The sequence below is a fragment of the Saccostrea cucullata genome, unplaced genomic scaffold (assembly GCF_032062105.1).
Source record: "Saccostrea cucullata isolate Sc308-1 unplaced genomic scaffold, CSIRO_AGI_Scuc_v1 ctg5321, whole genome shotgun sequence".
Taxonomy (NCBI): domain Eukaryota; kingdom Metazoa; phylum Mollusca; class Bivalvia; order Ostreida; family Ostreidae; genus Saccostrea; species Saccostrea cuccullata.
In genome coordinates this window covers 105999-130067 of record NW_026920019.1, presented here as the reverse complement: position 1 = coordinate 130067, position 24069 = coordinate 105999, and the positions used below count along the sequence as shown (strand labels likewise).

The window sequence follows — 24069 nt, the reverse complement described above, 5'->3', positions numbered from 1 at the left end:
CAAGGATCTACTATGGAAGCTGAGGTCTGTAGCTTGCTAGTCCCAGTGTATGTGTTTATTGCAATCTAGTAAAAATCAGATCTATTGATCCGCTCACATAGATCAACACACGCGAGCGGATCAAATTATCTGCTTTTAAAATCAGATTGAAAAATTCTCTATCCTGGTTCCAATTGACAATGTCAAGATTTCTGCTACGTAGGAAATTCACTTGTTCTTTAATACCGCACCAATGAAAAAGGGACTCTTTGTTGGCTCTAGATATCACTATTTTCACATTGCATTGTACAAGATAAATGTGAAAGAACATTATTACACATCTACAAGTGTCAAAGTACTATGAATGATCATATAGATAAGATACCAAACTCACTGACCTGTGTTTATGACGATTAAGGTGTAAGTATATAACTATGTGGTTCCTGACTTTGTTAATTCTCCACTGTTTAGGTAGGTTTTAGATTATATAGCACTCGCTACTGGTATTTAGTTTTCCTTATATACATATATATACAATATTGACATCATCGCTTAACATTTGTATCTTCAATGATGAACATGTATCGCTGGAATCAGTGTATAGTACACATTTCTTAAGGAGTCCTCGAAATATCCAAGACTGAATGACACGTGCAGTACTTTGAAGCATGTTACATTATCCATAGCTTTTATATTATCCATAATTTTCATTAAATTTCATTTTTTTCCTTTTCCCAAACTTAATTAGATTATTATATTTTCTAAATAGTTTAAAGTCTCTAATAACACAACAGAAAGCTTTGAACAAAAAAAAGTGGGTTTTTTTGTATTAAGTGTATACTGTACCTACGTGTAAAATGTTCTGCATGCTTATATGTATCTCTATGGTCAGTAAATAGGACCATTTTCAGTTTAGTTTGGACTTTCAGTAAGGCGTGGCATTCCCTAAGTTACCTAATTATCATCTAAAATTTACAATTTCCTTCACTGTTGAAATAAACATATAGGATAGAAATTCGGTCGAATGTCAACTGATGTAGTAAATAGCCAATTAAATGTTCTCTCTCGGCACAGAGGTGGGGCATAAGTCGTTCCATCGTTATCAACAAGAATGTAAAGTCCTTGATGTTATTAAGACAAATCTTTGTCAAATTTCCAGCATGACACATGAATCAGTGAATACTTAGTTACCAGGTGACATGTACATGTTTTCAACTACCCTATATACTCACCTATAAGTCGTTTTTTTTAAAGTCAATCTTTGGTCAAAAACTCTTGGTCTGACTTATAGGCGATTTATAAAAAGATTGGTATTTACTTGATTCAATCCCTCTAATACACGTATAAGCTTAAAAACACACCGACTTATAGGCGAGTAATCAGGAAGACGACCAATGAAAACAATTGATGAAAAAGAACGAACTCAAGGATAGCTCAGAATCTTATGACAGATAAAGGCTGAAAAGACACTTTCTCTATATTTTCAGGGATTTCCATTGGTGTTGAGTACAGCGGATGTCCAGCCCTTGTGCGTGAGTTTCCCAGGATTTGTGAAGATTTACACTACTCCAAATATTGTCCCGACAGCTGCAGGTCTCATCAATGTAAGATACACCTTAATTCAATATTGTCCCGACACTGCAGATCTCATCAGTGTAAGACGAACACTATATTCAATATTGCCCCGACAGCTCCAGGTTCTGTTAATGTACGATTTACATTGCTCTAAGTATTGCCCCGACAACTGTAGGTCCCGTAAAAGTAATATTTACTTAACTCTAAATATTGCCCCGACAGTTGCATGTCACATCAATGTAAGATTTAAATTGCTCTTAACATTGCCCTGGCGGTTGCAGATCCCATCAATGTAAGATTTGCATTGCTGTAAGTATTGCCCCGATAGTTGCAGATCCTATCAATGTAAGATTTACATTGTTCTTTGTATTGACCCGACAATTGCAGATTTCATCAATATTAAATTAAAACTGCCCTATATATTGCCCCGAAAGCTGCAGATCCTACCATTGTAAAGATTTACTCTACTTTAGATATTGCCCCGACAGCTACAGATCCTATGAATGTCAGATTCACACTACTCTAAATATTTTGCCCCGACAGATGCAGAACCCATCAATGTAAGATTTACACTACTCTAAATATATTGCCCCGACAGATGCAGAACCCATCAATGTAAGATTTACACTACTCTAAATACATTGCCCCGACAGATGCAGAACCCATCAATGTAAGATTTACACTACTCTAAATGTATTGCCCCGACAGATGCAGATCCCATCAATGTAAGATTTACACTACTCTAAATATATTGCCCCGACAGATGCAGATCCCATCAATGTAAGATTTACACTACTCTAAATATATTGCCCCGACAGATGCAGAACCCATCAATGTAAGATTTACACTACTCTAAATATATTGCCCCGACAGATGCAGATCCCATCAATGTAAGATTTACACTACTCTATGCATAGCCTCAACAGCTGTATTCCCCATCAATGCAAGATTGACTATCACTGAAGTATTATAACGATAACTATTTGTCCCACTAGAGTAATATTTTTCATTTAGTGTTAGTGTTGCTCCGAATGCTGGCGATCCAATATGTGATTTACCCTACTGTAAGTGTTGCCCCGACAGCTGCACGCTGATCGCATTAGTGTTAGATTTACACTACTATACGTACATGTATTGCCCCAACAACTGGCAATTTTATCAGTGTAAGATTGACACTCCAGGAAGCTGTGTACCCAATTAGTGAAAAAATTACGCTACTCTCAGTATTGCCCCCGACAGCTTCAGATCCTGTTAGTGTATGATTTTCACTATCAAAGTATTATAAACAACCATAGATCCTACTACTGTGATTTACAAACATTCAGTATTGATACTAAAGCCGAGGATCCAACAAGCATGACTTTTTTGTAAAAACAAATTTAAGATCCTATCAGAGTTAGATCTTTGTCACTCAACGTTGCATTTTCGATCAATTTTTTTCATTTTTAAAACTTACAATTAACTAAATGTTAAGAAGTGATACAGTTTATGTACACATGTTTTATTGTTGTTTGGTTTATTATTTTACACGTTTTGATATTATCATCTTCTTTGTAGTGACGTGCCACAACTGTCATGATATTCACGATCCTGGTAGCTGCACCAAAACAACATCTTGTCAGCAGTCTGAGGTAATCTCTTTGATATCAAATGTGGGTGTTTTCTATAATTGGTAATTTTTTTTCCATAGCTTTGGTTTCAGCTCAAAGACTTTCAGTGAAGTTATACAATTTGCTTAGTCGTACATCTCCGGATATCCACAAGAACCGGTTATCCAGCCTTTTGTTTATTGCATGTGGTCGAACTCTCTGAAATATCGAAGTAAAATATGCAAATCAACAACTCAGAAAATTGAATCTCCTGTATTGAAAATACATGTTCGTTTAGTTGCGTACTTATACGTATACGATGGAGTCCTTTTACAAAATCGTATTGGACATTAGCCTGAAAAATCAGGAAAATACACTTGTGATTAGATTTGTTTGCGATCGACATTTAAATTACAAAAAAATAAATGAATAAAAATGTTCCTCTCAGAAATACTGCTCCATATATGTACGTTGGTTTGCCATTCCGACTCTGTGCAGTAACCAGTCAAATCATATGCAATTAATTTTTTAGTATGTTTGCTTACGGGTGTTGAGTACAAAAAAGAGTACCACTGGGTATCGATGCCTGTCATACAGATAACAATATCAATGAATATCAACATTTTTGTAAATGACGTGATCTTGGAAGAAAGATACCTACCCTTAACGAAGTTTTGAAATTTTTTTTTTCAGATACTTCATTGTTCATAATTTTCACCTTATTTTATTAAGATAATCATGAAAGAGAATTTATGCATGTTACATTTAGTGAAAAATAAAACACATGTAGTTACAAATGGAGATAAGCCAGTATTCATTGTAACAGAATGATCTACAGTTATCCAGACAGTATGTTCATATATTCTAGCGCCTAAGACATGTAAGATGTTTTCACTCAGTTCAGCTTCAGTTATAGAAGTCTACGACCTCGATTTTAGTAGTGCTAATTAATAAATATAAACGCCAACGTTGATAAATAACAATTCTACACGTGTTTAATTTGATTTATACAAATAGCTCACGCAAAGTATCGTCATCCAAATACGAACATGAGATTTATATAATCTTCCAATAAAGTAGGCCATGAGTGAGTGTTAAGGGCTTGTATAACGCTTCTGATATTGAAGGAGTGTCAATTCATTAAAAAAAGAAAACGCTCTTTAAGGTTACTTACAGATCTTGTTTTCATATTGGTTCTGAATATATTTTTTCTTGGCATATCAAAGTATGAGAGTAATAGGTATTATTAAAATGTGTGTGCATCTACGCAGAAGTTTAAGTAGTTCACCAAACTCTTTCCATTTTTTGCAACAGATTTTTCGGTTCGTACATGTAACAATCAGTTTACAAGTACTATGAAAATCAAAATGTAAAATATTTTTAACTGTCAAAAACATAATTGCATTACACAATTATGTATTCTATTTGAAAAATATTGTTAAAATTTGCCAATTTTGTACAATCATTGTGTTTTTCTTTTACTAGCACACGTACTTTGTTAAAGATTGAATTTTTCTTGTACGGAAGTCTAAAAAGGTGTTTAAGTTCTGCATCTTTTTTGTAGGCATGTGTAATAACCGCTGCTCTTGATTCTTCCTTTAGAATGACTTATAGACAAGGATGTTTTCCGAAAGAGGTAAGTTTTTTCACCACTAGGCGGCGTTCTTAGATAAAATCTAAACACAACTAATAAAAGCATATAATATACATTACTAGTTCATCATTTCAGATTTTCGATGTGCAGTTTCAGTACTTGGGTATACCCTTTGCAATTGTTACACCTGACTGTCTTTTTTTTTTGTCACGGGTATTATCCATGGGCAAGATAACTCACCTCAACGTTAAATTTGACCTGCCTTTAGAAATTTTCCCATTATCATGATTATATACACGTAATAATATAATTTTTCATTTATTCCCCATTTTTTTATGTCAGAAATATATTACCTCTGACGCTCTGCTCCCAAATTCATATTGTTTAACGAACTTCTGAGCTTGAATACTATTTATTATCTCCAAATATCTAATAATTTATCAATTTACAAAATGGGAGATGAATGTACTAAAAAAATTCCAAAGAAGCAAAATTCAATTCTTGGAGTTTCTATATTGAATGCCATTTTCTCTATATTTCCAGAATTGTAGTCTTTTTGTCCATGACAATGTGTCTGGCCGGCGGAACACGGTTCTTCCCGGGGACTGCTGTTACACCTCCCTCTGTAATAACCGGAAACCGGAAACTGTAAACAGAACATCATGTAAGACGATGCTTGTATTAGATACATTAGACACATTTGACATATTTTCTGTCTCCAACGATTGCAACGTTACAATAATAGAAGGGTCTATAATCAAGTTTTCACCACTTGTATTAACCTATATTTGATACGTTGATAGAAAAGAAGTATGTCAGAGAATGGGAAAGGATTTATTTGCCTAGAATTAGGATTAACTTGTACATCTATAAGCATGATGGATACATTATTCTGTTTATATACCAACATGAACAAAGAAACTATAAAAATTTGATACGTTGATAGAAAGTAAAATTAATATTAAAGTATTTAATAGAATTGAAAAGGATCTATTTGCCTAGAATTTGAATTACATGTACATGTATAAGTATAATGGTTATGCACATGGTTATGTACATATACAACATGAAACTCTCGACAGTTAGTAGACTTTGTTTCTTGTCCTAAAAAAATTGCCATTATCTTAAAATTGATGAGAGATAACTCAATCTGATCCAATGTTTTATAGATCCTACACGATATTTCTTACAGTGACGTGTTATTCCTGTTCGGAAACTACTCACCCTAGGGACTGTAATGTGACCACTCAGTGTCAGCCTCATCAGGTAGCGGAAAACTGGTATATGGGGGCCATAAAACTTAGACGAGTTAATTATGATCTCAGTCTCACTTTTCCACTATTAATCCCTTTAAAATAAGTGAGACTGAAATCAAAGTGAGACTGATATCAAAAGTGAGACCGAGATTCAAAGTGAGACTAGGATCTGAGAAAAAAATTAAACCAAACAACTCTCATATTTATATAACCGATTAATTAAAAAAATATGTAGATATTTATACAAACCCATTAAATATAAATAAATTATATCTACTTTATGAATTAAAAATGAATTTGAGTATCATGAACCAATTGGCAGGGAATGCTCATTCTGCCATGGCACCTGATCCCACCTCTGATGTTTTAGAGGTCCATGTTTGCTCTGCTCCTGATTTTGTTTTGTTTGAGTGGACATTTGAACTTGAATTATGTACATGTTCGTTACAGTATATCCATATAATCATATGTTTATATTAACTTTAATTTCAGCTATGTGTTGTTACCCAGGCCCTGAATGCTGATTTTAAAATGGTGTACAGATTGGGTTGTATGGATCGCCATGTAAGTCATTTTGGCTGAATAAACAAGTTTATGTTTTTGCAGCTGAAAACAATGTTAGGTCTACTTATTATTTCGTCATTTGCTACGATAATTTTGTGCATTAAAATAAATTTACTCCGAAAGGGCACGTTCAATCTATTCAATATCTTAAAATATTATAAATATTATAAATGTTATTGACTGGGTATGAGGACAACATATGATTTGTTGGACGGCAGGCCATTGAGGCCGAGGACAACATTTTCACCTTCAGGTCCAACAAATTATATGTTGCACCAATCCCAGTCTATACATGTAACTGTTTTGTTATACCCTTCAGTGCTCATTTAAGATTTAATCAATACACAATATATTATCAATTACTTTATATGGAAAATTATGATATTAATCAGAAAGAAATAAAACAATAGCTGAGAAAGAACAGAATTAATTATATTTTTATTAAATCACAAAAATTATCACAAAAGAATCCGGGTCATTTCTCCCCAGTACCTGCTCCGCCTAGGTCATTTCCGCCTAGGTCATCTCTCTCCTGGGTCATTTCCCTCCATTACCCAGGTCATTTCTCTCCACAACCTAGGTCATTTCACTCCAACACAAAAATTATAGTGTAATAAGTTTAATTTTATTAAGTTTTGTTAATTACCATGCAGAATTTAACTTTATTTATTTTATTTCATCTTATATATTTATCTATTAATTCACACATGTATTTTTTATTTTATTTATGACATCACACATTTATTGTTTATATTATTCAGAATTTAAACATTAAATTTAATGCATTTATGCATTCACTCATTTATTTGAATAATTATTTTTTTTTAGAATTCTTTTATGATTTAATTCATTCCTTTATTTATTATTTTTTTTGTATTAATTAATCAATTTATACAGAGTCACAAGATTATTTATTCTTATTCATTAATCCTAAGACTTCTTTCTAATGGAAACATAATGGAATGAGAGGGTATCTATAGGCTTAAGCCTGTTGCCCAATCTATTCAGTTTACTGAATAGATATTGTTTAAATCAATGGAATTAGTTGCAGAACTGTAGCTCTCTGAAAAATATGTATTGACAGTGCGGTCTATCCAAAAAAAAAAAAAAAAAAATCGGAGAGCTACAGTTCTGCAGCAATAATGGAATATAGAATAACTTTAAATGCGATAATAGAAATATTATATTTTAATCTTCTTTCTTTAATTAAATTCATTATCAATTAGACTGCAGGTGAATTTGTTTATTGTCCTGTCATCTGTCGTTTATGGTCTTCATCAGGAATAAATAAATAAATGTTAGAATTTGTAATTGCAGTCTTGCGGTTTTATGGTACCCTACAAGGTTTTTTTTTATCATCATGCTGGGTGCATATGTTTATCCGTAAATTGTCGATTTCACAGATTGACAACACAAAAGCTCCTTTAGTCTTTAGACAAAAAATGTCAACTTGTAAAAAGATGTGTTCAGCCAGATTATTATATAAATAAGAATTTGTTCCCACTTTTTATTACATTGAATACAAACTCATTTACATGTATTTGGCAAGATGACTAATCCTAAATGTATGCATTTTCACAATCAAGTCAATTTAAACGTTTTAGATTTAAATTTTTTCCCACAAATTACCCCCCCCCCCTTCCAACATTAACATGCTTATTGTAAGAACGTAAAATTAATGTACTGATGTATAGATTTTTAATTTAAATTGTCCCGATTGTTACAAATATTTTTCTACATTATTTTATCTTGCGTAAATGCAGTGGACCTTCAGATATCCGGACTCCGGATATCCGGGCGCTTTAGTATCTGGACTCTTTTTCATCGGGATGGAATTTTTAAATGTTATATTGTTTTGTTTAACTGGTGATTCAGGTATCCGAACGCTTCACATATCCGGACAAATTGGCTAGGAACCAAAGCGTCCGGATGAATGAGGCTCCACTGTATGTGCATACATGTAAAAACCTCATGAATGTCTCCTTGATAATAAAACGGAAGTATTGAACACGTCGAAAGATCATTCTAGCTAACATGAGATCGAGTCATGTGTCTTTGCCTTTTCAAAAAGCTAGTTCAAGTTTGTGTTATAGTTGGAATGTTTTTGTTTGTACTTAAAATTTATGATCTCTGGTATAACAATGGAAACTGAACGCCATGGATAAAATACGTATAAAAATGAGATGATTTTTTTAAATTGAATCCAAGAATATGTAAACTTTTAGAGACAGTAGATTATTTGACATTGATTATTTGATATTGAGAGTATCAAGATTACTAGTCCTGATTGACAACATTTTATACAGTCCTGATAATTTATTCTCTATTTCATAAAATATTGTGGTAAATACAGCAGATTACATTACATTAAAAAGGGAGGTGGGCTTAAATAATTTTTCTTACATTAGATTCATACATGTAAGAATCGTTTTAATGGTGTAATATACTAGTACTTTAAACATATTAAAATTTACTAGCCATTTCCGGCGAAGTTGTGGAGGTGTCTATTGCCACACCGAGTAAGTTCCTTTTCGATGTCTTATAATTCATTTTTAAGAAATATTTTTTTCCGTTGTTACATTCTTATTAATTCATGTGGTTTGGCTACTTTGTTAATCTTGTATACCTTGAAAATATTGCATTTTAAGGTTTTTTCATATTGATAGCATTTTTACGTCAATATTTTCTTCGCGTTCTTATTATTAAAAATTTTATAATATACAATTATTCAAAATAAATATTGGTAAATATTTACATACTTTTACTTGTGAATCTGGTTTCATAATATATATTTTGAAGTATCCTTTGTTTTCTAAAAATTATCTGTTTTTAGCTGCAGAACTGTAGTTTTCCAAAAAGAAAATGTATTGAACCAGTCTGTCAATATATTTCTTTTCGGAGAGCTACAGTTCTGCAGCTATTATTTTATGTCATGGGTATTTTCTCCCTTTTCTCTCTTAAGATCAAAATTGACATATTATAAAATAAAAATGTTTTATTTTTTTCATTCCAACGTATTTGTATCGCCAAACAAACTCAATCATTTTTTTTTGTATTATTTTTCTAAGATTCGAGTTTGATCAGTATCTATATAATATTCAGCTATTATAGACAAAAATTCATCATCGGCTATGGTAAAAATTAATTATTTTAACAAATTAATTAATTTTAATTGAGTTTAATTTTTTCTTTCAAAATTATTTCCCTTAACAGAGCAGGCATCTACGAAGCAAGAGCTGGACAATGGTATAAAATTTATTTTCATTAATATCAAATATATTTTCCCATAAAATAAAATTCCGACACATTCTCTCGTTCGAATTTTATTGGTCATCAATTGATAATATTAATTTATTTTACAAGACAAAAGTTAATAACACAAGAATGGATATGTAAATAATTACTGTATAAAAGACTAGATTAAAAATGGGGTGAAATGACCCAGGTAGGAGAGAGAAATGACCTACCGTGAAATGACCTACCGTGAAATGGTAGGAGAGAGAAATAACCTGGGAGAGAAAAAATTTTAGAGAGAAATGACCTGACACCATCACAAAACATACACTCTTCCCTTCTTCCTTACTAGTAGCAACAACTCTTACAGCTCTTAACTTCGGCTATTTCCATGTCGTCGATATTGAACGATGATTAATCGTCAACAGTGAAATTGTTAGACCTATGTAATAAACATTTCTTTTGTTGGACTTTTTATTAGTAATAAATATATAGAAAGTTATTTATAAGGGTATAACAAAAGAAGTTGCAAAGTGTACATGTATGAAGAAGTATAGTTTTATATACAGGGAATTATCTTTTTCTAAAAATAATTATAATGATCTGACCAAAAGTTTTTTAACAGTTATTTGTTTAATTTACTTTCTTTACTCAAACGACAAACAATTTTTACTGTACGTACATGTACATATGATACATGAAATGTATGGAAAACTTTTGTACCGCAGCAATGTGACGCATTTCGTCATGATGGTCTTGGAAACCAGCGCTCTATTGCTGCTAGAGGAGACTGCTGTGAGCATGATAGATGTAATTCCTTGACACCTGAAGAAACCAAATCTCCTACATTTAGTGAGTAAATTGAAACTTTTCTATATAAACACCTACAGAAAAATAAATCCTACTGTAAGTATATAAAATAAAGCTATATATTCACCTGTAGAAATTAAATTTAACAGATCACATATTCAACTCCATTCGAAAAAGCACATTCACATATATTCCAAATTATCATTATTATTAAAATTATTAAGATTCATGTAAAGACAAATGCATAATACAAATGTGTTAAAAATTCAGGATTAATTCGCTCCCACATACATGGGTTAGAATTTCAATTTTCTTTTAACATTACATGTACATGCACTTATTTCTTTAAATCATTTTGTAAGCTAAATCTCATTATTAAGAAGAATGTACTATAATAAAGCAAATCTTAATGTAAAATATGAAGATAAAGAACAGTGATTGAATGCTAAAAATCTATTTTAAAAAGAAGAAAAACATGTGAATATGGGAAAAAATCAGATCCCTAGTAAAACTTACATTATTTTCATGTCCTTCAATTTAATTCTCAAATTGACCAGTGCATATGAACAAAAAAGCATACATGTTAATGTAGAGAAAAGATAAAGTGGATGGTATCTGTACATGTATGTAGCTGTTCTTCTAGACCATGCTAATGCTGATAATCTTAGAGACTCTTTTAAATTAATATATATATAGTCAGAAAATTGTTATTGATTTAAAAACAAGCGATAAAAATGATAGATCCGTATTGAGGCACAGTATGCTGTTTGAATTATCCCAATTATGCTTGCAATGTGCTTGTTAAACAATCCCGGTGTAAACTATATTCTTTTTACAGATTCCGAAGACTGTGTTGATGTGGACAGCCATGCTTGTCACGCTTTGAGAAAAGTCAATCACACTGATCGCTGTCTGGACGATCACTTCGCCAACATATTTTGTCCTAAGACCTGTCATATATGTAGTAGGTTAATTATAAAACATTTATTTATTCAGTAATGTGGATCAGAAAATTATTTGAAATATACAGTGAAAATTGTCTTATCCAAGACTTGTGTAATCCGTCAAACTGTAAATTCTTACGTGAAATTTCTTTCCTATTTTGATAAATTTAAGTGTTATTTTACAATTTATAATCCACAATCCTGTCTATTTTGCCACAGAATTCGTCTCTCGGTGCATGTATGATAACACTTGTCTCACTGTAATTAAAGAAATTTCCACTAGAATGATTTTTTTCAATGCTAATAGCAGCTACTTCTCCTGATAAAAGGTGGCATCATATCTTCATTGCATAATTCAACGAGATTCTGCGAGATTTTTATCATATGGAATATAAAGAAATATGTAACATATCCTAATTCAATGAATTTTTTTTTTTGTAATTTTGAATATATATTTATAGTATACACAATTTAAAGTTTTTGTTAGGACAATGAAGTTTTCTTTCGAACAAGATTGTATAATGCGGATTGCCTAATCTGTTAACATGTATTGGGATACATATTTCTACTTATTTAAGCCTCTTTTTTCCAGTTCACTGCTACAAATGTTTCCTTTCATCAAGCGTCCATGACGACAGTCTCTGTCCCCGGAACAATAACACAGTGTGTACAAGAGATTCACAGGTAACCATTTATTTAACTATTCATTTCTGAGTTTTCTTTGAATTGATAGTACCAATCAAAGGCATTTGTGAGTTATTTTATACCATGGCTATGTTCAACAGAGAACAATAACTTTATGACTTTCATTTATTAGCATAAAGTCATAAACGTACACTTATTTGAATACATTATAGTAAATACATGCACAATGATATTCATCTAACAAACATATAAACATGACAAGAAACCATTGATGTAACCATTAATTGTCACCCGGGAAATAAATAAAGTAAACATAGAAAATGAGTCTCAAATCGCTTCGATTTAAGTGAAAAAGACATGTGTGTAAATGATGGAGACGATAGTTGAGAATATTTTGAAAACTTATGATCGGATGAAAATCGAACAGAAACGACACCCTTTCAATCTTTCTCAATATATTCCTCAATAAAATGTTGGCTGCATAAAATACAAATTGAAGCCAGACAAATGCATCACCTATTTTCAAAAATGTATATCACTTTAAGAATAGACATTGTAAACCTCGAACTGTGTTAAGCATGTTTTTACACGATAAGTAAAATTCGATGCTCTAAAATAAGGGAACTGTCGTTTTTTCGATAATAAATGATAAGCAACTTTATCTATTAAATATGAAAAACATGTATATTTTTAAAGATTCACTCTATGGAAGTAAATATATTTGTATTTCGTTATTTATAAAGGGAAAGAACATTCTGATTAACAATGTTTTTAATGTTTCGAAAACCTTTAATTTTGAATATCTTCACATACCTCAATCCCGATATACCAACACTTAAACTTATTTGTATAGAGCAGCCCGGTCCTCCGGTCTGCAATGATTACTTCACAGTTTAATCGAACATACCTCATTTTTAAAGGATGTATTAAGACAAAAGATCTCAATTACATTTTTTACAGATATTGAAAAACTTTTAAGGTGAAATAATACATTGACACAATTTTTGAGAGATATTCAGATTGATTAGAAAAAATAGAAAAATTAATGACCTAAATAAATGGCTTTCATATATAATTGCTAGTCATGTGGTGTGGAAATATTTAATGGAATTTCAATGATGACTTGCTTCAACGACACAGTGAGTACCCTTAATAGTTTCAAAAATATTTCTGATAATTATATATTTGATATTGACACTCACCTAACATTTGATTTATTGAAATCTATAAACCACAATAGTATATAATCAAATTCATTTGTAATTTGATTTAGGATTTTTTTCCCTAAATTTTATTTCAAAAATTTGATATATTTCATCAGTTTTGTACAGATGCCGACGGTGTTCACAAACGGTGTTGTAAACATAATTTCTGTAATACTATTGGATCACTTACCACTACAACAACGACAAAAATGACGGCACCTACAACAGCGACACAAATGACGGCACCTACGACTACCACACAAATGACGTCACCTTCGAGCACAATGACGTCAACAAGAGAACTGACGTCAGCAATTACGAAGAAAACAACGAGTTCAACAACAGGTGCGCTTACATGATAACTGCAAGTGACAATTCATTTTACACAATCTCCGCCAAGATTTAAAAAATATGCTTTTAATTTTCAATGGTCGCGTGGCACGTTATGTACACATGCACACTGCTCTTTTTAAAGCTGTTAAAATAGAATCTAGATCTACTTTGTAAAGAAATCGTTTTTAGAAAGAAATGAATATTAAATATATATGATATATATAAATGGATCGATAAATAAATAAAGTGCCAGGCCACAGCATGATACGCCAATCAAAAAAAAAAAAATACAATTTTCTTGAACAGTTTAGCATGCAAGAAAATCACATCAACATTGATTCTAAGATTTCCTTGATTTTTCCATTCCTTCAAATATTTATCCATTCCCTGTGTCATGTAGGCATTAATTATAATAAAAATACATCATTAATAAATTTCTATGTTGGTTGTGTTAGACCCTGTTAAATGCCCATATTAAACAATATCAAATTAGTCTTAACACCTTAATCTATACCAAATTAATTTTGAAAAGAAAAGGCTGACCATCAAAAACATATGCTATAAACTGACCAGCACTTCTTCTGTCTAATCCCCAAAGGATACAGATAAGACTGCTTGATCAGAGTGATTGAGACAGCTAGCTTTCCTACATTGAACTCATTAATTAATCTTTAACTGAATGTTTGTCTGCTCATTACTACCAAGAGATGAATGGGTGTGCACTATCTACCATAATTTTTTTCCTAAAACATATAAAATATTCAAAGATTTTTTTTTTGGGTTGAGATTTAATGTCCAACAGGTTTTAATATGTAATTCATATGGACATGCTGATTCCACCCCACCCCACCCCATAAAATCAGTTTTTAAATTGATAATATTATATAAAATCAGATTAGTCTATTACGCAATATCAAATTAGTTTTAATTACTTTTCATCATATTTTAAAACTTAGGCTAGCCAACAAGAGCTATTTTTAATCAAACAGGCTTACCCATCTGCCCAATACCCCAGGGATATAGATAACACCAATGCTCTATCAGTTAGATCCTCACACTCAAAACTCATTAATTTCTCTCTAATCTGACATGCAATTTTCTGTTATCAAAATTCTTCTTGACCAGTGCTTGATAATTACACTCAAGGGAGAGGTAGGATTTCTCTAACATACATTATATTTGTTATGCATTGCTGTCAAGTATATGCTTAAAAAATAAGTACATGTATTTTCTTGATTTAACGCTTTTTTTTAATAAGGACAGTGCAATACTCTTACATTATTTGGGATGCTTAAATGAATAGTAAAAAAACACATTTTTTTTTAATTTCACTTAAATTAAAGGTCACAGTGACCTTGATATAGGTTGCGACACACATTCTACCTAAGATGCATAAACTGGCCAAGTTTGATGATTGTAAGTCTTATAGTTTTCTAGTTATGGGCCGGAAAGGATTTTTCCATATTTGACTATAACTTCTTAATAAAAGGTCAGAGCGACCTACTTTTTGTGCGCAACACACCTTCTACCAAAGATGCATCAGATGACAAAGTTTGATAATCCTAGGACTAATAGTATTAAAGTTATTAGCCGGAAACGAAAAGCTAACAGACAGACGGACTGACGGACGGACACGAAGCCTAAAACATAATACGTCCCGTCTTAAGACAGGTGTATAAAAGAAACTCGCATAAATATCAAGTGTCAGCTCAGAGAAAAAGTTGTCGGCCCTCAAAGTCCTTTTATATGTTTAGCAGCATCCTAAAATGCATAGACCAACTACATGTACATGTATGGACAAAAATGTTTCACAATTACTTAAATATTTTTCGAACATACTTTCACTTTGGAAAATTCAGCCAGTTTTGCATTATCTGTGTATTTCACCTTAATCGAGAAATTTCTTAATAAGTTAATTGGTAATTAAGATTTTTTAATATGGTGTCCAAGTGCAGTTTACAGAATGCTTGACATAGTTTGGATAATTTTCATGTTTAAATTAAAAATCTTTCATTAACTCTTACAGCACGGACTACCGGATTCATAACAATTCCTCACAACCAGGCAACAACAACAGCATTCCATTGGGCCACACTAGGAACGCCCCCTCACTCCACAAAATGGGTCACTCTGCCATGGTCAGGACATGGAGCGAGTCCCCCCTCAATAAAATAAATCAATGATGATCTTTCTTTTGATGTCTTAAATATTGAAATTGGAATACATTCCCTACATGTAGGGAGAGAGACGGATGGACGACTCATAACTTGCTGTCTTAAACCGGTAGAGCTTTAAAAAACCACGTAACATTCTTAAACATATGAAATAATTTTCCACTTCCAAAACAATTTTGTTCCTTGTAATTATTATAGATCATTCATCTACTCTTATCAATTAATATAAGCATTCTATACAACAGGGGATGCTACTGAATGGAGGATCAGTCTAGTCAAATTAAAATAAGAATCCTGTGATCCTAAAATAATTGTGAAAAAAGGAGGACAGAAGTCTAGTCTTTACATTTACGCAGTTTAATTTCAAGGGTAACTTTCAAACAAATTAATTCAAAATACCGCTAACGTGGCAGTAAAGCTGTATTTTATTACAATTCCGAAAACTACAAAACATCACATTTAAAGCACATGAAATACATAGGAAATGAAACTAACTATAATCTATCACATGCTTTCAAATTTTTCCCATTGCTGGTTCACTAAAATTTTCAAATTTTAAAAGATTCCAATCTTTCTGGGAGTTTGCGTATACCACTCTCCATCTTATTTTTTTAAAAAAGAATAATTATACCTAAACAACATTCTACAGTTCAAAAACATAACTTTTTCAAAATTGGATACATTGCAATAAAAATCAAACCTAGTTCAAAGTACTTTTAACAAAAAGTTCCGTAAAATAACAGGCAACTAACTTCAAACATTTGAAAATTCTTTGCGATCTGCTTGTAAGTTTAAGATAATCAACATAAAATTCTACACAACATTTGTTCATTCCATCAAAAAAACAATAAGCTAATACATCAGAAAAAAGGAAAGACATCTAACCAAAATAAACGTTTGTCTGTTCGTTTGAAATCAAATGTGCATTAAACAATACAAAATAGGAGCAGAGCAGACAAGGACCTCCAAATCATCAGAGATGGGATAAGGTGCCATGAAGGAATGAGCATCCCCTGCCAACCGGTCACACCCGCCGTGTGATCCATGTCATGTTCGGGTAAAAACCAGAAAAATCCCTCATCAATTCAGAGTTTAAATAATGAACTTACAATTAGTATGAAAACGTCAGTCAGCATTTTCGTGAAGTTGATGATTGTAAAGTCATCATGTTTATCATATAGCTTGGTTATTAGATTACTATTAACGCCCTTTTCAAGTAAAATATCCAAATATGAAACAGATGTATCTCTGTAGTATCTTTTATCTCAAGTAATTAAAATGTTGACAGCAATAATTTGGAAAAAATAAGAAGGATGATCTAATTTTAATGAATGAAAGAAAATTGTGACAATTTTATCTGATAAAAATATAAATATTAGGTGTAACAGATTATTCCTGTAACCGTATAAAAGTGCTGTTTCTACTAGAGAAATATTTTAGAACTGCAATATGTAAATCAATTCCCGAGATTCATGAAATCATCATTTAGAAACCGATGTCGTGAAAGAAGACAGTTTTTCGAAACAAAAATTCCCCAGACAAATTTTAATTTTTCAGCTTTTCAAATCGTCTTTTTCATAATCAAATTACAACATAATTGTATAGCATATATAATTACTTTCAAGTTGACTTTGGCACATTTTTGGTAGGGCACTTATTTAACATGAACGCCTTACACTTTGCAATATTACAGTACTTACAAAGAGTTATACATTCAAGTACTAACTCACCAATCTGTATGATCCAACATCAAGACATATAAAATTCCTTACATGTTATTTATGCATACAAACAGAACTCAAGTCTTTAAAATTTTTGCACATAGTTCATAAAGTCACATTTTTCGTTTAATTGTAAATGCTTTGTGTGAATATCGTCCGAATCAGTCCAGTCGCTTTTGGAGTAACCACAATTAAAACATGATGTTGCTCGATCATAACCTACAAAAAGAAAAAAAATTGAGAATGTTTTATATCTTTCAGCAAAGTTTATCTGTAAAACTTCACCAATCCTTAAATTTACATTTGATCATTTTGTCAGCTGTTGCTAGTTGGGAAACAAATGCTAGAACAAAAGTCACATACCTTCATAAAAGAACCCATCTTTTGCAAATTCTCCAGCTCTCTTCTTCATACTACTATCACAGCCATAAAAAGATTTTTCTCTAGTTGCGAAATTCTTGTACGCTGGATATTTATTGGAACTAGTTGAAAAGGCATCTAGTATACTTTCCAGGTTCTCTCCTTTCCCTTTAATGTGAAAGTAAGAAAATATGAGCTACTGTCTAATAACACAGAAAGAAAACGTCAATCCTCTAATTCTAATATTTTATGAAAATAATATGCTCATTGTTTCTTACAATATTTAATATAATCTGCCCACTAATTGCTGAGCAATCCGCCCCCCCCCCCCCCCCCAAAAAAAAAAAAAAAAATTAGAGATATTTCTTATCATACTCTTTCGGAAAACATTGACCCCCTGTTGCTGCCCTGCCCTATTCCAAATGATAACAAGAAAACATTGATGTAACCATCAATTGTCGCCCGGGAAGTATATAAAGTAAACAATGGAAATAAGTCTTGATCATCAAACTACTTAAATATGTGTGAGGAGTCATGCGTCTAATTGATGGAGACGATAGTGGCGAATACTGTATTTTGAAAACTCATAATCGGATAAAAAATCAAACAAAAAAGGTACTATTTTAAAACTTGATCAATTCCTCAATTAAATGTTTGCTGCATAAAAGATAAATTGAAGTTAGACACATGCATCAACTATATTCAAAAATATATTCTAATTTTCAATTTTCGAATATAAAACGCGAACTGTGCAGAGTACGTTTATATGCGAGAAGTAAAATTCGATGTTCTAAAAAAGGGACCTGTCATTTTTTCCATAGTAAATGATAAGCAACTATATATTTTAAATATGAAAAACATATATATATTTACAGATTCACTTTATGGAAGTAAATATATTATGTATCTCCTGATTTATAAAGGAAAGAACAATCTGATTAACAATCATTTCAATGTTAAGAAAACCTTAAATTCTGAATAACTACTCCCGACCCAATCCCCATACACCAACACTTAAACTTGTATGTATAGAGTAGCCCGGTCCTCCGGGCTGCAATGATTGGAACATTGAATGTACGCTTTCTGTGAGTACATCTATTAATTTTAAAATATAATTAATCTTGTCGCTGATATTCCTATATATCCCTATGCAGAACTTCGTGACCCCCTGTTATGGCCCGTCCTGTGGTGTCATACTATGTACAAATTTGTATCTTCAGAATGTATTGATGCTCTCACAAACGTTTCAACTTTTCTTGTTCATTGGTTCCTCATCAGATTTTTAAAAGATACCTATGGATTTTCTTGAATTCTGCATTAACTCCCCTTAAAAGAAAACATTGGGTTTTCAGTTTGGTTGAAAATAGCCCTGTGTTTCTGAAAAGGATATAAAAAATGTCAAAATTTAATTGACAATACAGGATAGACAAACGCCTGATACTCTTCAACCAAAAAGGGTCACTTGAGCATATGACACAGCTGAGGTAATTAAAGCAATTGCCTCGTAAATGGTGTGAAAAACAATTAGTGTATCAAATAACCAATTACATTTTCTCCTCCTGCAAAGAGATGGAGCTTAAGTCGTCTCATCGTTGTCAACAACAATTTAAAGTGCCTAATGTTATTAATTTCTATACCAATGAGAATCTATTTGCCATTTGACAGGCGGTAAACATGTAGCGCCGAGAATGCCACGCCTTATTGAAAGCCCAAACTAAGCTTTAAATGGTTCTATGTCTGACAATTCACACATAGCTATGTCAACCTCTCTGAATGGGCAAAATCTGTCTGAATTTCCCCCCACTCTCCACCACATCAAACGCCCCTGTTACTCATCTAGTAGCTATAGGTGCGGAAAATATAAGACGAATAGCTGCTGCTGTAAAATTTTCAATCCAAGATGAAATAGCGGACCTCGTTCATTAGGAAGCATCAAAAGCAGTCCAGCCTCTGCATACCAGAATCACCAAGCTCATTGCAATGAACAACGATCTTCATCTGCAGCTGGACGAGCTATAACAGTACAGGAGAAGACCGCTAGTTCAAATATCTGGAATCCCTGAATATCAGGAAGGAAACACAACAGACCTCATCCTAGACATTGCTTCTAAGGCTGATATTCCTCTCAAGTCTGACGACATTATAAACTCTCACCGACTAGCTAGGGGCACCAACCAACAAACAAGAGGCCCAGGGGCCACAGCGCTCACCTGAGCACATTAGGCTTGAATTTACTCCCCCCAGGCGTTCATTATTTGAACAAACTAGAATCTACACTACCTGAGGATGATTCCATATAAATATCACTAATCATAGCTTTGAAGTACTTGAAAAGAAAATTTTAAAAGGATTCCCTAAATATCCCTATGTAAAACTTGGGTCGGCCATTTTGGCCCCACCCTTGCCCCGCGGGGCATGATTTGAACAAACTTGAATCTACACTACCTGAGGATGATTCCACATGAGTTTCATCTTTCCTGGCCCAGTGGTTCTGGAGAAGAAGATTTTTAAAGATTTTAACTACATATTCCTATGTAAAACTTGGGTCGGCCATTTTGGCCTCACTCTTGCCCCGGGGGGCATGATTTGAACAAACTTGAATTTGCACTACCTGAGGATGATTCCACATGAGTTTCATCTTTCCTGGCCCAGTGGTTCTGGAGAAGAAGATTTTTAAAGATTTTTCCTATATATTCCTATGTAAAACTTTGGTCGGCCATTTTGGCCCCATTCTTGCCCCTGGGGTCATGATTTGAACAAACTTGAATCTACACTACCTGAGGAAGATTCCACATGAGTTTCATCTTTCCTGGCCCAGTGGTTCTCGAGAAGAAGATTTTTAAAGATTTTTCTTATATATTCCTATGTAAAACTTGGGTCGGCCATTTTGGCCCCACCCTTGCCCCGGGGGTCATGATTTGAAAAAACTTGAATCTACATTACGTGAGGATGCTTCCACATGAGTTTCATTTTTCCTGGCCTAGTGGTTCTGGAGAAGAAGATTTTTAAAGATTTTTCTTATATATTCCTATGTAAAACTTGGGTCGGCCATTTTGGCCCCACCCTTGCCCCGGGGGGCATGATTTGAACAAACTTGAATCTTCACTACCTGAAGATGATTCCACATGAGTGTCATCTTTCCTGGCCCAGTGGTTCTGGAGAAGAAGATTTTTAAAGATTTTTCTTATATATTCCTATGTAAAACTTGGGTCGGCCATTTAGGCCCCACCCTTGCCCCGGGGGGCATGATTTGAACAAACTTGAATTTGCACTACCTGAGGATGATTCCACATGAGTTTCATCTTTGCTGGCCCAGTGGTTCTGGAGAAGAAGATTTTTAAAGATTTTTCCTATATATTCCTATGTAAAACTTGGGTCGGCCATTTTGGCCCCACCCTTGCCCCGAGGGTCATGATTTAAATAACTTGAATCTACACTACCTGAGGATGCTTTCACACGAGTTTCATCTCTCCTGGCCCAGCGGTTCTGGAGAAGAAGATTTTTTAAAAATGCCATTAATTTTTAACAAATTCATGATTATCTCCCCTTGGAAAAGGGCGTGGCCCTTCATTTGAACAAACTTGAATCCCCTTCACCTAAGGATACTTTGTGCCAAGGTTGGTTGGAATTGGCCCAGTGGTTCTTGAGAAGAAGATGAAAATGTTAAAAGTTTACGACGGCGACGACAACGACAACAACAACGACAGACAACGGACAAATTTTGATCAGAAAAGCTCACTTGAGCCTTCGGCTCAGGTGAGCTAAAAACAGGGAAGACCTAGGCAGATCATCGCACGATTACGTTCAGTCGACCTCAAATTTAGGCTTGTTAAAAGTCACAAAAGCCTAAATAAAAATCAAGAGACAAAACATGTATCAATCAACGAAGTCCTGGCCTAACCAAGAGATAAATTACTTTTCATGTGTTGACAGCTTTGTCGCAGTCATTTCATTCACCAAGCTTAAAATTGGTCATCAATTCGCATAATTCGTATACGGGAAAACGAGCAAAATTTCACTCAATCTTACAAGAGAGTGACCTTTGTCCTTTTGGTAACATCCCCGATGTGATCTTTCGAAGGATTTTGATAGAGTTTGGCACAACGGGCTTCTTTTTAAATTGCAAACTTTTGGTATATCTGGTGATATTCTCCAATGGTTTTCCAGTTATATATGTTAAAGGTCACCAAAAGTTATGTACAAAGATTTGTTATCATAAAAAAAGGATATTTTTGCAGGTGTACCTCAGGGTTCAGTTTTAGGACCACTGTTATTTCTCATTTACATAAATGATGTTGCTAAAAATATGATTTCAATGTGTAGATTGTTTTCGGATAATAATTCCCTCCAACAATCATCATACAATATATTGGATATAAAATACAAATTGAATATATATTGGAAATTCAGTCAAATAATAGGCTTCTTAAATTCAATCCATCTAAAACTAAGGTAGTTTATTGCAGAAAGAAAAAAAATTCTGCTATGCCAAAGTTATTTTCAAAGGTGAAACACCTGAGTGCACGTGCGTTCCAGTCCGTCGTCATTTAGGTTTACTATTGTCGCAAAATCTTAGTTGGTCGGAATACTATATTGATGGAGTTGTAAACAGTGCCAATAAAAACTAGGCCTTTTAAAGAAAATAAAGTTCAAAATGGGTATGAACCAGAAGTCTCTGTCGAGACTGAAGCTCTACTGTTTTTTACTTTTAGCAAAGGAAGGGAAAAGTAGCAGTTGGAAATTCAAACTTTACAACAGCAATAAATAGAATAATGATCCTTGATTAAGTCTCTTTATGTTCTAAGTGTAGTCTACTTGCATGCCACATTATATTATAATTACACTAAAACTGTATTTGTGGTAGCATTTTGCTAGTATTTTACAGATTTTTTTCTATCTTTAGTAACCAAGGCAATGATGTTCATCGAAATCAAAAAATGATAAATAGAATTGTGTATCTTAGTGTAGTCTACTTCTGTGCCAAATTATATTTAGGCGCGGATCCAGAAATTTATTCCAAGGGGGATCCACCCAAATAAAAAAAAATCCAATCCCAGAAATTTTTTGACAAGCAAAATAAACCCCCATAAACTCGCCCAAACGTGAAAAACCTACTTCGGGGGTGGGGGGTGGGGTTCTATGTCTTCTAATGCCTCAAATCCTTACATTTGCATACCCATTTCGCACTTATTCAGGTTTACCAGGGGGGGGGGGGCAGCGTTTTCCAAGGGGGGGTCCAAGGTAAATTTTAGCTTGCTTTACTATATAAATTTCTTAACCTTGTAAATTCCAGGGCGGGGGTCCTGACCCCCCTCTAGACCCGCGCCTGATATTGAAATCAGAACAAAACTGTAAGAGGAGTAGTTTTTTGAAAGTATTTCACAGAAAGTTCTATGTTTAGTAACCATGGCAACATCATTCATAAAATATAAAAACCTATATACCGAATTGTGTATCTCAGTGTAGTCTACTTGTGTGCCAAGCTATACTGAAATCAGACCAAAACTGTACCAGGAGTAGCATTTTGAAATAATTTCACAGATATTCCTTTTTTTAGTAACTACGGCAACATCGTTCTTTGAAATCAAAAACCGATATATAGAATTATGTATCTCATTGTAGTCTATATGTGTGCCAAGTAACTGTAAACAGGGAAGTTTTCGCCCCCGTTTTATTGTCGCCCCTTTCGCCCTATTTTCAATTGGGCAAATTTAAAACGGGGCGATTTCAAGGAATACAGTATAATTTCTTACAAAAAACTATTACTGGGCGAATTTTTAAACGGGCCAAATTACTTTGCAAGTGTGAAAGGGCGAAATTAAGACGGGGCAAAAATAACCCTGTATACAATATATTGAAATCAGACCAAAACTGTAGGAGAAGTAGCATTTTGAAACAATTTCACAGAAATTTCTATTTTTAGTAACCACGGGAACATCGTTCATCGAAATCAAATACCGATATATAGAATCATGTATCTTAGTGTGTCCTACTTGTGTGCCAAGTTATATTGACTTCAGACGAAAACTCTAGAAGTAGCATTTTGAAAAATTGTTTACAGAGAGACAGACGGACGGACGCCGGAC

At 33.2% G+C, this 24069-nt stretch overlaps 1 protein-coding gene and 1 long non-coding RNA gene across 2 annotated transcripts; one reads left to right on the top strand and one right to left on the bottom strand.

Moving 5' to 3' along the window:
- The first annotated feature begins 379 nt into the window (after positions 1–379).
- Positions 380–15903, top strand: LOC134241786 (uncharacterized). The gene is made up of 13 exons (XM_062723809.1): positions 380–450; positions 1467–1583; positions 3112–3185; positions 4708–4779; positions 5281–5401; positions 5930–6003; positions 6486–6557; positions 10520–10643; positions 11440–11565; positions 12138–12229; positions 13273–13329; positions 13512–13740; positions 15755–15903. The coding sequence occupies exons 1-13, from the start codon at positions 414–416 to the stop codon at positions 15901–15903; spliced, it is 1344 nt and encodes a 447-aa protein (XP_062579793.1). The 5' UTR covers positions 380–413.
- Positions 15904–16304: 401 nt separating this feature from the next.
- Positions 16305–18151, bottom strand: LOC134241742 (uncharacterized). Its single transcript, XR_009986722.1, has 2 exons — positions 17987–18151; positions 16305–17842 (listed from the first exon to the last, which is right to left on the bottom strand). It is a non-coding gene; the product is annotated as an uncharacterized LOC134241742 (long non-coding RNA).
- Between the last annotated feature and the right edge of the window lie 5918 nt (positions 18152–24069).